We start from the raw sequence: 12,504 nt of genomic DNA on the forward strand, positions 1-12,504 counted from the left end.
CACACACACACACACACACACACACACACACACACACACACACACACTTCTAGGGAAATGTCATGTACCGGGAACAGCAAGTGGGCCACGTTGGCTAGAACATGGAGTACACCAATGGGGGGAGCGTTCCAGTTCTATTTGGGCTGCGTTCAGATCCTAGCTCGGCTCCCTGCCATTTGTGGGACTTTGTGGGGCTGGCCCAGATTGCCTGTTACAGCCTGGCAGAACTCCCTGATCTCCTGGTTCAAGTCTTGCCCCAGGCACTTAGCAGCTGTGCCACCCTAGGCAGGTCACTTCACCTCTGCCTGCCTCAGTTTCCTCTACTATAAAATAAAGATGATAATAGTCCCCACCTCTCCCCCTCTGCTCCTCTCCATCCCAGTGCCTGCCTTTCCCACTGCTGATGGAGTCCCAGTTCCAGCCTGTGGTGGGGTCTGCCTGCCTCAAGTCTCTCCCTGCTCCAGTCCATCCTCCATTCAGTCACCGAAGTGATTTTCCTAAATCATGTCATTCTCATCATGTCACCTCCCCTGCTCAGTAAATTCCAGTGGCTCCCTATCACATCCGGGATCAAACAGACGAGGCTACATTTGGCATCAAACAAGGCCCTTCATAACCTGCTCTCCCCCCAAACACCTTTCCAAACCTCTTCTACCTTACTCCCCACCACGTCCTCCTCAATGCAGTGGCGCTGGCCTCCTGGTGCTTCCGTGAACAAGATTGGCCGTCTCTCAGCTCCCGACGTTCTCTCTGGCTACACCCCACGCCTGCATCACCCTCTCCTCACCTCTGCCTACGGTCCTCCCTGCTTTCCTTCAGGTTCCCCCTATGATCGCTCCTCTACAGGAAGCTTCTTCCAACCCCTCTTAATTGTAATGTCTTCTCTTAATTATTTCCTGCTTCTCCTGTGTAGAGCACGTTTGTACATATTTGTTTGCATGTTCTCTCCCTCATTAGATTGTGATTTCTTGGAGGGCAGGAACTGGGCTTTGCCTCCTTTTGTATCCCCAGAGGTTAGCACAGTGCCTGGCACATAGTAGATGCTTGCTAAATGTTTATTGACTGAGTGACAGTTCTGATATTGCCCCCTCTTAACTATCTACTTCACTTTGGGACCCCTAAGGTTCAGGGGAGCTCTGCAGTTGTCAGGAAAGGGCCCCCCATAGGATTTAGGAGTGGGACCTTAGAAATTACCCCATACAGACCTTCTTTCTTTTTTTTTATTTTTTTTTTGTTTTTTTTTTGGCCAGGCTATCAGGGTTAAGTGACTTGCCCAGGGTCACACAGCTAGTAATTGTCAAGTGTTTGAGGCCGGATTTGAACTCAGGTCCTCCTGACTCCAAGGCGGGTGCTCTATGTATTACCCCCCCAGCTGCCTCTAAACCTTTCTTTCTAGAGATCAGGCAACTGAGGCCTGGAAGAAGTTAAGACACATACCCAAGGTCACACAGGTAGGAAGTGACAAAGGCAGGATTTCACACCCAGCCGGCCCAAGGCCGAGGCCACGGTTCCTTCCTTCCTACCACACTGAGTTCTCTGCCTTAAAAGTCCTACCTTCAGTAGGGACCAAATGCCCTCCATTGTCCTCTTCCTCAAAGACTCACAATGTGGCAGGTGCCTCGTTGAATTTAGGATATGATGATTCATGCTTATTTCCTTTGACTCATCCATCTGGTGAGAGGAACCTGTGTAATGCCCTGACATTTTCCTGGAACCCTGGAACAAGGGTTTCAGTCATAGACTTTCAGAGCCTGGGGCGGGGTCAGAGCGACCTCAGAGGGCATCCAGGCCAGTACCTAAAGCAAGAGTCCTCCTCCCCAGAGCGCCACTGTCCCTGACAAGAGATCGTCCCTTGTAACTACTGATGGAGACTCACTGTCTCCTAGGCAGCCTTCCTAGGAAGTCTTTTTTTTTTTTAATTTTTTTTTTGAGGTAATTGAGGTTAAGTGACTTGCCCAGGGTTACACAGCTAGTTAGTGACAAGTGTTTGGTCTGAGGCCAGATTTGAACTCAGGTCCTCCTGACTTCAGGGCCAGTGCTCTATCCACTGCGCCACCTAGCCGCCCCTCTTCCTAGGAAGTCTTGAACCCAAATCTACCTCCCTGTAACTTCCATATAATTAAGTGTTATCAGACATCTTTTGATTCTTTTCTGGGACAGATGAGACACTGGTGGGGAGTCAGAGGTAGACAGGCAACTGGTCTTCTTCCTTGCATCACCTGCCAAACACACACTCTGCTTTGCCAGCCAACAGCCCCACATGGCGATTTCCAAAGGTTTCACGGACGTCAGCCACCCAGCCCCCTCCCCTGAAGTGACACTGGGAGCTGGCAGTTTGATGAAGAAGGAACAGAAGGGAGGCTCACCTCGCTGGAGAGAGAAAAATCTCTCTGTGTTTGGCAAGCGGCAAAGAGACAGTATCTCCTGACACCCCACTCTTCAAAAGGGGGCGACTCAGACTCCCCCACAGCAATGGGCTTCTGCAGAAGAGCTAAATCAAACCTAATGAGGTTTCAGGATGCACCAGGAACATGTGACATTGGGCAGGGGACCTTGATCTTCTTTGTGATATCATCTCATAATAGAGCCCATTTCTACAGGACTCTAAAGGCTTCTGAAGTCCCAGTGAGGTAGGGAATTATTCCTATTTTGCAGATGAAGAAAGAGGCTCAGAGAGATAAAGTGATATACCCAGGATCACATACATAGGGAAGAAAATCCAGCTAAGTTTTGGGGCTTGGATTTGAACTCCGGTCTCTTCTTACTCCAAGTCCAATGATATTTCCACTAAACCGTTGACGTCAGAATAATGATGCTGCTGCTGATAGTGATGATTACAAAATGTGGTCATTGAAGAAGAAGAGGAAGAAGAAGAAGAAGAAGATGATGATGATGATGATGATGATGATGATGATGATGATGATGATGGTGATTGGAAGTGTTATAAGTCACATTGCTTATATGGTCCTCACCCTATACCCTATAGGAACTGGCAGATATCCTACCATGAATTTCAAATCCTGTGTGTTTCCTTTGTCCTATAGCCAACCTAGGGGTTGGTTATGTCCCTTGTATCTTAAGAGGACCAAAATGACATCACTCTGTTGGGGATCAAGGTACAGTGTGTCCAACGGTGGCTGATCAGGCCAATATGAGCTCAAAAGGCTCTACCACAGGTCAGGCACAAATAGGTCAGGCACAAATAGTCCACATGAACATTTGGGGTGGAGATGTCTCTAAGTTTGCACATCTCATGTTTCTTTTGAGCTACTGCAATTCTGCTTTGCTCATAGAGCACGGCGCCTTCTTTGATGTGGACGTGCCATGCTGGGTAGTCCTGTGCCAGTGTTTCCCATGTCTCAGAATCAATTCCAAAGTTCTTAGGAGAGACCTTGAGAGTGTCCTTGAATTGCTTCTTTTGACCTCCATGTGAGTATCTGCCCTATGCGAGTTTTCAGCAAAATAGTCTTTTAGGCAAATGTATGTTTGGCATTCTAACGTAGCCAGCCCACTGGAGTTACACTCTCTGTAGGAGAATTTAAATGCTTGGCAGTTCAGCTAGAAAAAGGACCTCAGTGTCCAGTATCTTATTTTGCCAAGCTATATTCAGAATGTTCCTAAGATAATTCAAGTGGAAGCAATTCAGTTTCCTGGGTTGAGGGTGGGAGAGACGGGGAGGGACTATGGTTCCCAAGATGCCTGGCTGCCATTTGCCCCAGTCTGATTGCCTCTGGGGATAAGGAGGCAGGCAGGGGGTAGGGGATGGTTTACATTTGTAACAGCCCTTTGAAGTAAATAGTGCAAGGATTATTAACCCCGTCTTACATATGAGGAGACTAAGGCTCAGAAAGGTGAAATGATTTGTCCAAGTCAGTTAGTGTCAGGATAGGCCTCAAACCCAAGTCTGTTGACTCTTGGTTTTGTTTTTTCCTCCACTGGCCTCCTTGACCCTACTTGTCTTGCTTCCCCAAACAAGCCTATCTACAGGATGCAAAATGACATTTCCAAGGAGGCATCAAAGCTTCCCCATAAGGAAGGACCTAGCTTTGGATGGCAAGCATTGGACCTGCCCAATTCACTTAGCAGGAACTTCCCTGTAGCATGAGATCATAGAGTACTTGGGTTCAGAACCCAGATTCTAGTCATGTCATTTCACTTCTCTGAGCCTCACTTTCCTCATCTTTGAAAAGGGGCTAAAATCCTTGGGCTACCCAAGCTTCACAGGTTTGCCGTAAGTATCAAGTGAGCTTCCACTTGATTCTTCCTCTTGCCTGAAGGGCATCACTCACAGTCTTCTCAAGGACAATCTGGGAGAAGGGGGTGCAGGAACAGAGTGGGACCTCAGAAAGGGCTTTCATAGTCCCATTTCCTCATCTTCCTTCTCTTTACGCTCTGAGATCCTCTCATTCCCCCATGAAGTCTTGGCCACTACTCATTCTGCCCAAACCTTGGACCCTAAGGAGCTGACCAGACCACACAGCATTAGGTATCGAAAGCACACGTGTGCTTCAGATATTGAGGCATAGAATGAGAATAGGCAAATTACATTAAGGCCCGGTTTTTGGTAAATCCCATAAGATCATCTTGAAAAGGAGGTGGAGCTCCTCAGACCTGTCAGCATTTTTAGTACTTGTGGGCTGTGATTGTGATTGACCTGGGTGCTACATCTGTCAGTTTATGCCCTTGCCAAGCATTTACATTTGGTAGAAGGGATTTTTAAAACTTATTATCTGCCTCATTGTTTCATTCCCCCCAGATCTTAACCCTTAACCTCACTGTTTGATTTCCTCCAGTCCTTAATCCTTGATGGCATATACTTGCCCTAAAACAGATGACTTGGGGGCTGCTAGGTGGTTCAACGGATGAAGCTCCAAACTTGGAATCAGGAAGACCAAAGTTCAAATCCTGCCTCAGATATTTACTTGCTGTATAACCATGGACAAGTCACCTAACCTCTCTAAGCCTCAGTTTCCTCGTCTGTAAAATTAGCAGGAATGGGAAGGGAGAACTGGACTTGATGATCCCTAAGATCCCTTCCAGCTCTAAATCTGTCATCCCATGGAAGATATGGCTACTTAGAACCCTTTGTCCTTTATCTTTTTGAAATGTCTTATCCCATAATCCCTCTTCCTTAGAGTCACAGCTGTCAAATCTAAGGTAATTGTGACTGCGACTTTTGGCCTGTGATATTCCTAAGAGGTTTTATTATGGTTTGGGGTTGGGGTTGTTTGGGGGCAGTTGGGAATGACCAGTGTATCATTTCCTTTTTCTGTTTTTACCTTCTGGTTCTAATAGATCTAAGCAGTTTTAACTTATGGTTTCTTGAAATATGGTAGCTAACCTTTTTTTTTTTGGTCATGATATTCAGATCATGTGATAATTTTTAAACAATTTCTTCACCTATTTTCCAGGTCCATTGGTTTTTTTTGTTTGTTTGTTTTTTAATTTATTTATTTTATCCTGAACTGAAGAAATAAAACAAGCATTTCCATAATGAAGTGGGATAGAAAAACAGAGGATTACACCTGAAATTGCAGATCCATTACATACCACTTGCTATTCCTTTCAAATATACAACAAAATTAGCGTGTGACTTTGTTTTTTTTTTCTCCCTTCTCCCCCACTCCAAACTTTGAGATGGCTACCATTAGACACAAATCTGTATGTACGTATATATATGTATATGTACATGTACACACATAGAATTTGGGTATTTATAAAATCAAAATGACTCGGTTGTTCAAAGTTGACTGCTGTTAACTGTGTACAGTGTTCTATCGGTTCTGCTCATTTCACTCTTCATTATTTCATGGAGGTCTCTCTGTGCTTTTCTAAAATCACTGAGCTCATCATTTCTTATAGCAGAATAATATTCCATCATGAATATATACCACAATTTGTTTAGCCATTCCCCAATTGATAGGCAACCCTGCAATTTCTCGTTCTTTGCCACCACAAAGAGAACTGCTAGAAATATTTTAGAACACATAGGTTCTTTTCCATTTTCCCTAATCATCTTAGGAAACAGACCTAATAGTGGTATTTCTGGGTCAAAAGGTATAGGTAGTTTAATAACTCTTTGGGCATAATTCCAAATCTCTCTCCAAAATGTTTGGATCAGCTGACAGATCCACTAACAATAAATTAAGGTCCCAATTTTTCCACATCCCCGCTAATATTTGTCACTTTGCCCTTCTATCGTTTTAGCCAATCTGATAGATGTAAAATGATATCTCAAGGCTGTTTTAATTTGCATTCCTCTAGTCAATAACAATTTGGGCATTTTTTCGTATAACTACACATTGTTTTGATTTCTTCATTGGAAAACTGCCTGTTCGTATCCTTTGACAATTTGCCAATTGGAGAACGGCTTGCATTCTTTTAGATTTGACAAAGTTCTTTGTATATTTGAGATGAGACTTTTATCTGAGGAACTGTCTACAAAATTTTTTCCCAGTTTTCCTTATGCTTTCCTTATGATCTTGGTTCATTTGTTTTATTTGTACAAAAACTTTTTAATTTAATATAATCAAAATTTTCCATTTTATATCTCACAACACTTTCCATCTCTTGTTTGTTCATAAATTGTTCTTCTATCCGTAAGTCTGATAGGTAATATGTTCCATGCTCTTCAAATTTTCTTGTAATATCTCCTTTTATATCTAAGTCATATATCCATTTTGACTTTATCTTGATAAATGGTGTAAGATATCAGTCTATGCCCAATTTCTGCCAGACTGCTTTCCAGCTTTCCCAACAATTTTTTTTTACCAAATAATGAATTCTTATCTCAAAAACTTGAGTTTTACACTTGTCCAACACTGGGTTACTATATTCATTTGCTGCTGTAGATTGCATGGCTACTCTGATCCACTCATCTACCTTTCTATTTCTTAGCCAGTATCACATAGTTTTGATAATTACTGCCTTATAAGATAGTTTAAGATCTGGTACTGCTAAACCCCCTTCCTTTATAATTGTTTTTTAATCTTTTGATTTCATTTTAATATTTTTATTAAATGTATATTACATTGATATATTATTTCATATAAATGTAAAATGTAAATACATGTATTATTATTTATTATATATTATATTATAATATATTATGATATACTCTATATATTTTATGTTATATTAACATTCAATATTTATATAAATATAAAATAGAAATATATTTATAGTATATAATAGAAATATAAAATAGAAATATATTTATGTTATATTTATATGTTATATATTACATTACATTATGTTTGTTGTATTTTATTAATAATATTTTATTATCTAATGGGTTTCTTGCTGTCTTTTTGACCTGTTCTAATTTTCAGAGAGTTCAGTTTGGGGGTACATTTACCACCATCTGTAATAAACAATTCATTCTTCTTGCTATGATTTCCTCCCTAGCTATCCTTTCCTTTCATGTTTTATTTTGCAGCTCTCATTTTCTTTCCTCCAGGTAATCCTTGTGGCCAAGACTTTTTTTTTTCCTCTCCTGAGGCCCTGCTTGGATTTGTTGTGTAATTACTCTCTTCTTCCGAGTTTACCCCTTGGGTGCCTTTCGGTTTATGTATTTCTTTATAGCAGTGGCTTCTTTCTTCTGTTTCCTCATACCTCCAGAGACCGGTTTTAGATTGGGCATTTGTGCTAGGGTTCCACTCTGCTCCCTATCATGCTCTCGAATGGTGAGGTGGAATGAGAAGGTGGAAAGACCCTGCTTGATCCTAGATGTGGGGGCTAAGACCGGGCCCTTTCACATAACAGAAATTCCTGGGTTTTAGCTTTGTCTCCTGAAGACTCCAGGTCATGGTCTTTGTCCTTTCTCTGTCTCCTTCTCTTGAATGGTTAGAACCTGGAGTTGGCTCCATCCTAACAGGCCCTGTCTAGATGTTAATTTTTCTGATAGCAAGCTTCCTTCAGGACCCCAGAAGCTTTACATCCCAGGCACTGCCTTGGCCCTTTCTTCTCTGACTTGGACTGCCTGGGTATGAGCCAGCTTGGATCTGGTGGGCCACTGGTCTGACCCTCTCTCCTTCATTCCTTGCCTCCTGCATAGCCTGGCTTGTCTCCACTCAGCGCTTCCCTGGGATTTCAGCAGTCTTCTTGTGCAGCCCTGGCCTGAATGGAGGAGTTTACTAATACGTCTCTTTGTTTTCTTGATCATGGTTCCCTCTGGGGTGGTTTTTTTGGAGCTTTACCAGAGTATTTGCCTCCTCTAGGTCCTAACACACAGTCTTACCACAGTCCCCTGGAAGATCAGTCAGAAATGAAGGTCACATATCATGATGAAGTAGAAAGATCACTGGATTTAAGGGCAGAGGGTCTAGGTCAGTCAGTCAGTCAGTCAGTCAAGAAGTATTTATTAAGCACCTAATATATGCCAGCCATTGTGCTAAGATCTGGGGGATACCAAAAAGGCAAAAGACCATCCCTGATGAAGACAACCATGCAAACAACCCTGTTCAACTATAGACAGGATAGATAAAAAATAATCAACAGAAAGAAAGTACAAGCACTTAGGGAGATTGTCCGTGCTCTGTTTCTTCTTAGTCATATAACCTTGGTTAGATCATTTCCTTTCTCTGAGCCTCAGTTTCCTCCTTTGCAAAATGAGAGGATTGGGTCAAATGATCTCTAAGGTCATTTCCAACCCTGATTTCTATGACCCCACGATCTGACCACCTGTTGGTAGGTCATCGTATCTCCCCTACTCTCACTCTCTCCCCAACTAACTCTTCAGATCTGAAGCAACAGGCCTCCTACTCTCCCTACTCTTTTCTCACGGGTCAAGGCACTGCCCCCTCCCACTGTACCCTACATTCATAATAATAGAAGAGAAATGATTATTAAGTAACAAATTATTGGGGAGATCTCTGGCCTTGCCCACAAATTTACCTCACCTAGACCATCTTATCTAGGTGGAGTCATTGCTCAGCCCAACTAGAAAAACCTTAGGAAGGGATTCTAGTCTGGCCCATTGTGGTGTCAGCCAGGTCTGAGCAGAGGTGAACGCCCTTTTGTCTAGATTGCCCTAGGCAGGGGTAGTCTGGATAAGAGATAAGTCTCTTTGTCCATGACTGAGTGAGAATGAGTGATTGGAGTGCCCATCCCCCTGCCCCTTATTAGAATAAGCCCACCTCTCATTATCATATTCATTCTTCTCATTAATTGTTAACAAATCAGAGTTGATTGCCACCTTCAGGAACACTCATACTTCCAAGGGCGCATAAGTCATTGAATGGATTCCATGAGGGGTCTTTGGCATTCAAGAGTGACACTGACCCCTTTTTATTAATCATCTGGTAGTGTAATTAATAAAACAATTACCCATAAATTACATCTCTTGAACTTTTATACATCACAAATAACAACAACAACATAACCATTCACACATTTATTTAACACTTTAAGGTCTGCAAGGTGCTTTACAGGTATGATTTTATTTAATCCTCACAACAACCCTGTGAGGCAGGTGTTCTTATTATGCCCAGCTAACAGATGAGAAAACTGATGCCCAGAGAGAGGTGAAGAGCCTGGCACAGGGTCACACAGCTAGTGTGAAAGGAAAGTTTCCATCTGATTCCTGCTGACTCCAAGCCCAGGGCTCTTTTTACTAGGATAGAACAGGGAAAAGGATTTGGTGGTTGGGAGAGAGGAGGGATACTGAGTGCCCGTGGTTGGGGCTGGACCAGCTTACCTAATATTATAATAATGGCTAACATTTGTATAGTACCTTGAGTGCATTCAAATGATAATAATGAGACTTTTTCAGACTGGATCTGTGATTGTGATTCTAATGGTCCAGGCTGGGAATTCCCAATGAGAAATCTCTTCCTAACAATGAAGATTGGTACTTCCTTTGTAACTCATTCTAAGAAACCCTGATCACTGATGATATACCATGATTTCAAAGGACCAATGAATGCTTTCCACCTCCTGTGGCAGAGAGGGGACAGACTCAGGGAAAAAATTGGAACACACATGTTTGGACATGGTCATTGCAGGGAATTTGGTTTGCTTGGCTATATGTATTTACTCCAGGGGTTTTTCTTTTTTTCTTTTTCCATTGGGGGGGTAGGGGTGGAGGGAAGAGAAAATAAATGCTTGTTCATTGGGGAAAAAATTAATTTTTAACAATTATAGTCTTAGAGCTTTGCTTGGGGCACAGAGAGGTTAAGGGGCTTCCCCGGGGGTCATACAGCTAGTAGGTCTGAGGCCCAGAACTCAGGGAGACCCTCTCTCTCTCTCTCTCTCTCTCTCTCCCTCTTTTTCTGTCTCTCTCTCTCTCTCCCTCTCTCTCTCTCTCTCTCTTTGTATCTGTCTCTGTCTCTCTGTATGTCTCTGTCTCTCTGTCTCTCCCTCTCTCTCTCTCACTTTGTATCTGTCTCTGTCTCTCTGTCTCTCTCTGTCTCTCTCTCTGTATGTCTCTGTCTCTCTGTCTCTGTCTCTGTCTCTGTCTCTCTCTCTCTCTCTCTCTCTCTCCCTCTCTACTGCACCATGAGGTCTCTTCGGGGTTGGCATATCGAGTAACATACATTTTCTCATTTGATCCTCACAATAAATTGTATGAGGTAGGTGTTATTTTTATCCTCACTTCACAAAAGGAGAAGTCTAAGGCTGAAATTAAATGACTTACCCAGGGTCACATAGCTAGCACATATAAAGGGTAGAGTTCAAACCCAGATCTTCCTGAATTCCAGTCCAGTTATCTATCTGCTATACTATTTCTCTTTTTTGATTCTCATTGTAACTGCATGAGGTTGGCAGGGATAGTATTGTTATCTGTGTTTTACAGATGAGGAAACTGAGACTCAAACAACTGAAGTGACTTGCCATGGTGACCTAGCTAGTAAGGACTGGAGGCAGGATTGGAATCTAGGGCTTTCCTGACCCCAGGCCCAGAGTTCTCTCTATTATCCCATGGTACTCATTGTGTTCCTTGCAGGTCAGTGGGCACCTGGACTATATGAAGAAAATGGACACCATCCTGAAGGCTGTGGGGATTCGCACCAGAGAAGACAGTACTGGAGACAAGATTTTCTCCATCGCTCCCAACCTCCAGGGCAGAGAAGAGCTACAGCCAGAAGCCCCAGAGCCTCCAAAAGAGAATGCAGCCACTGACCCCAGGGAGACCATCCACCCCAGCTGCCAGACCCGGGACCCCACCTCCAGCCATGAGCTTGCCCAGGACAGTAAAGTCACAGACCATCCCAGGGTCTCCCCCGGGCCTGAACCCTGCCAGCCCCAGAGTCTAGACGAGGCCTGCCATGCAGACTGCTCCACTATCGGCAGCCACATCCTAGGCCCAAACCCACTGGGCTGCCCAGACTGTGCCAACAATAACAAGATAGGCAGCCCCAAGCTCAACTGACCTGGGGAAAATGGAAGATACCACCATTCCAGGATTCTCCCTGGAACTCTCCTTTTATTGTCCTTCCCTCTACCATCTACTCCTGGCAGAGCCAGGGTGAGGGGTGGTGTTTGCTCCAAGGTGTTGGGTATCATGGAGCCAGAGAGAGTTTTGAAGATCTTTGACTCTGGGAAAGCAAAAGTAAGTTCTCAAGGAACTGGAAGATGAGGGGCTCAAAGAAATGAGAGCTTGTCCTAGGCTTGGGTTCAGAAAGCTTTTTATAGGTCAATTAATCAGAGATTTTAAAGACTTAAGCCAATCAGACATTTCTTATACTTCTTGCCAATATCAGATGGAGAGTCCAGCCGAGAAAGATGAAGATGATCCTGGGGTCAGGGTGGGCATGTGGAGAAGCTAGTATTGTACCTCTGTTGAGCCATGTCTGCTTCTCTTGTTTCATCTCCACTGTCTCTGACTGGTACTTGTATATGGAAGCACTTAGGGACCCGAGAGATGACCCCTTGGGCCAGGGAACATCTAGACAGGAAAAGGGCAGTCATAGACATGCCCGTCCTGTTGCTGGGGAAACTGATTGTTACAGAGATTCCAAGACTACCAACACTGTCTGTATACATGGAGTTCTCAACCTGGTGACTAGAGATGAGTGATGCCAGGCAAGGATTTCCTGGAGCAGGGATGTGGGAAAGATAGTCCCTTATACTCATAGGTCACTTTTCACTCATCAAGTGAATTCAGATTCTCTCTTGTACCTCTTGACATCCCTGGGAGGAAGATCAGGGACAAGCTGAACTGTACCAGACGAGAAACTGAGGCCCAGAAGGTCAACTGTCAATTAGTCTCTACATAGGAAGAGAGAAAGATGGAAGGAGGTGGGACTCAGAATAGTCCATCTTTCTTTCTTAGGAGCAGCTGTGGTTACAAGGCAAATGGAGAAACTATTAAACTGAAAATTTGAAAAAGTTGAAGACGTTCTGTGAAAAGTAATTATCTGCCTCCACAAGTCATTGGGACTTATGAATGATAGTACATTAGGGCTAAGGGCGTGCTTAGAGCATAGGATGGCAGATCCTTAGAAAGGAATGTCAGAAATGGGAAGGGATCTTAGAACACAGGATGTCAGGGCTGGGAGGGCC

At 43.6% G+C, this 12,504-nt stretch overlaps 1 protein-coding gene across 3 annotated transcripts in view; it reads left to right on the top strand.

Annotated features, from left to right (window-relative positions):
• The window catches only part of LOC114028477 (transmembrane and coiled-coil domain-containing protein 4-like), a 109,908-nt gene extending 97,572 nt beyond the window's left edge, over window positions 1–12,336 (top strand). For all 3 annotated transcript variants that reach the window (XM_027842718.1, XM_027842717.1, XM_027842719.1), the window contains one exon: window positions 10,946–12,336. In XM_027842718.1, the coding sequence (XP_027698519.1) occupies window positions 10,946–11,371 (426 nt within the window). In that variant the 3' untranslated portion in view covers window positions 11,372–12,336. The remainder of the gene's footprint in view (window positions 1–10,945) is intronic.
• Window positions 12,337–12,504: the final 168 nt, after the last annotated feature.

Source organism: Vombatus ursinus, unplaced genomic scaffold (assembly GCF_900497805.2).
Source record: "Vombatus ursinus unplaced genomic scaffold, bare-nosed wombat genome assembly UNPS02014884.1, whole genome shotgun sequence".
Taxonomy (NCBI): Eukaryota; Metazoa; Chordata; class Mammalia; order Diprotodontia; family Vombatidae; genus Vombatus; species Vombatus ursinus.